The sequence below is a fragment of the Notothenia coriiceps genome, unplaced genomic scaffold (assembly GCF_000735185.1).
Source record: "Notothenia coriiceps isolate Sejong01 unplaced genomic scaffold, NC01 NC01_scaffold00017331, whole genome shotgun sequence".
In the NCBI taxonomy this organism is placed as follows: domain Eukaryota; kingdom Metazoa; phylum Chordata; class Actinopteri; order Perciformes; family Nototheniidae; genus Notothenia; species Notothenia coriiceps.
In genome coordinates this window covers 4217-6335 of record NW_011350032.1, presented here as the reverse complement: position 1 = coordinate 6335, position 2119 = coordinate 4217, and the positions used below count along the sequence as shown (strand labels likewise).

The 2119-nt window shown below is 37.5% G+C and overlaps 1 protein-coding gene across 1 annotated transcript in view; it reads right to left on the bottom strand.

Moving 5' to 3' along the window:
* Positions 1-372: 372 nt before the first annotated feature.
* The window catches only part of LOC104950265 (KN motif and ankyrin repeat domain-containing protein 1-like), a gene marked incomplete at its 5' end in the record, with an annotated part of 5017 nt that continues 3270 nt past the window's right edge, over positions 373-2119 (bottom strand). The window contains 2 exons of the mRNA XM_010776758.1: positions 373-1140; positions 1226-1324. Coding sequence (XP_010775060.1) covers positions 1081-1140; positions 1226-1324 — 159 coding nt within the window. The remainder of the gene's footprint in view (positions 1141-1225; positions 1325-2119) is intronic.

The window sequence follows — 2119 nt, the reverse complement described above, 5'->3', positions numbered from 1 at the left end:
TTGACTTTTAAGAAACATATTAAGAATGTATCCAATACTATTATTCAACTTGCAACATTTTAAACAAATTAGACCTTTCAAAACTGTCAATATGGCAAAATCACTGTATGATTCTATCCCACATTGAATACTGATTTACAAACTGGTCGTTTGCTTGAGCCACAAACCTGAAACAAATAGAACAGTTGTACAAGAGAGCTATCAAGGTGTTTGACAGAAAGCCAAATTCATACCACCACTGTGCCATTCTTGAAACACACAATTTCTTGAGTTTTGACCATTTTAAGTCTTTTAAAAGTATGTGTTTTATTTATAATTGTTTACATTGATTTAAATGTCCATACCAAACACTGAAACCTTTATTATTATCAACTTTTATTTATCTTCTCATCCAAGCAAGAAAGTTGCGTTTCCAAAAGTTAAAATATTCCTGACAGTACATGTCACCAACAAGACCACCTTTAAAATGACAAAATAAAACATGTTTTTTACAACATATCATGCTGTATGATTATTCTATGGAAGTACAGATGCAGCAAAAGTATAAACTTAAATACAATTCAATCATAAAACACAAATAGCCTAAAATAAAAAATACGGATGTCCAAAGTCCCCCTAATTGTTTTACTTAATTGACAAAATGGAAACAATTTATAGCAAATTATTACCTATGTTTGGTCATTTGCATATTTACTCTCACATGTCTATGAGTTTGATGGTACTGTATATGTTTTTGTACAATATTATAATACTATTTTGCATACATATATATATAATTTGCAAAATAACAATTATAATGATTAAAGAAATAATTGATTGTAAATATTAGATGACTGCCGGATACAAACATTAATTATCAACCCTTGTTCAGATGGATTAACAATAACTCTGCCATGCATATGTTACCTGCCGAGTTAATACATACTATGCATTGAATACATTTCAGAGAATAACTAGTATAAAGTCATTGAAATGAAAAGTTTGAGTAAGATACTGACACTGTTCAAATTGCCCCACTGTTATGAAGGCTATGATACTCAAAAATAAGATCCAAAAAGCATCAGCCTTTGGGGCATCAGCTCATTCGAAGATGTTTCTGCCACCAGAGGAGGACAGAGAGCTGCTGTGACGAGCAGCTGCCTGTTAAAACATATAAACACAATACACGTTTTAGGGAAAACTACTCACAAATACTTTGTTTAAATGTTAGTTTGAACCCACTTACCCCTGTCTGTCCTTTGGAGAAGTTGGCATGTGCATAAAGGAGCACTGCTATGTCATGATGTCCTGCCTCCAGGGCAATGGACAGGGCTGTGCTGTCATCCTGTAAAAACACAAACACAATACATGTATATTGCTCATTGATGGCTTTAATGTACAATCTATTCATTTTGCAGCCCTATTATTTGGTAATACAGATGAGCTACATTCTTACCAGCTCTAGTCATTTCATCACATTTCATTTAACTCAAAGCGACCTACAGGCCTACCATCACAAATCTTGGGATAAAGATGGACCCTGAACTCGAGCTGGACAGCCAGATCAAGGCAGTAGTTAGAAACAGCTTCTTCCACCTCAGGCAGCTAGCCAAAATAAAGCCTTTTTGAAACGGTAACCTTTTTTGGAAAACAGTAATCCATGCCTTCCGTCACCTCCCGCTTGGATTATTGAAATGCAATATACTGTATATTGGGATAAGTGCGTCCTGCAACCGCAGCAGCAAGGCTACTAACTGGCACACGCAAACACGAGCACATTCCCCCATTTTAGCTGGCTGCCCGTTCTTTCGAGGATTCAGTTTAAAACTCTTTTATTTACTTTGGCCTGGCCCTGCCCTACCTCTCTGAGCTGTTACACAGCTACACGCTCACCCGCACTCTTAGGTCAGACTCTCAGGTCAGCTGATCAGTTGCTCCTGAGGGTGCCAACAACTAAGTCTAAACGCAGAGGGGACCGTGCTTTCTCTACTGCCGCCCCTAAACTGTGGAACGACCTGCCCTTGCTAATCAGACAGGCTCCCACACTGTCTGTTTTTAAGTCCCGTCTTAAAACACCTCTTCTCCTTTAGCATTCGGAACCCCAAAGGTAGTATTGTTGCTTCTTATTTGCTTTCAGTGG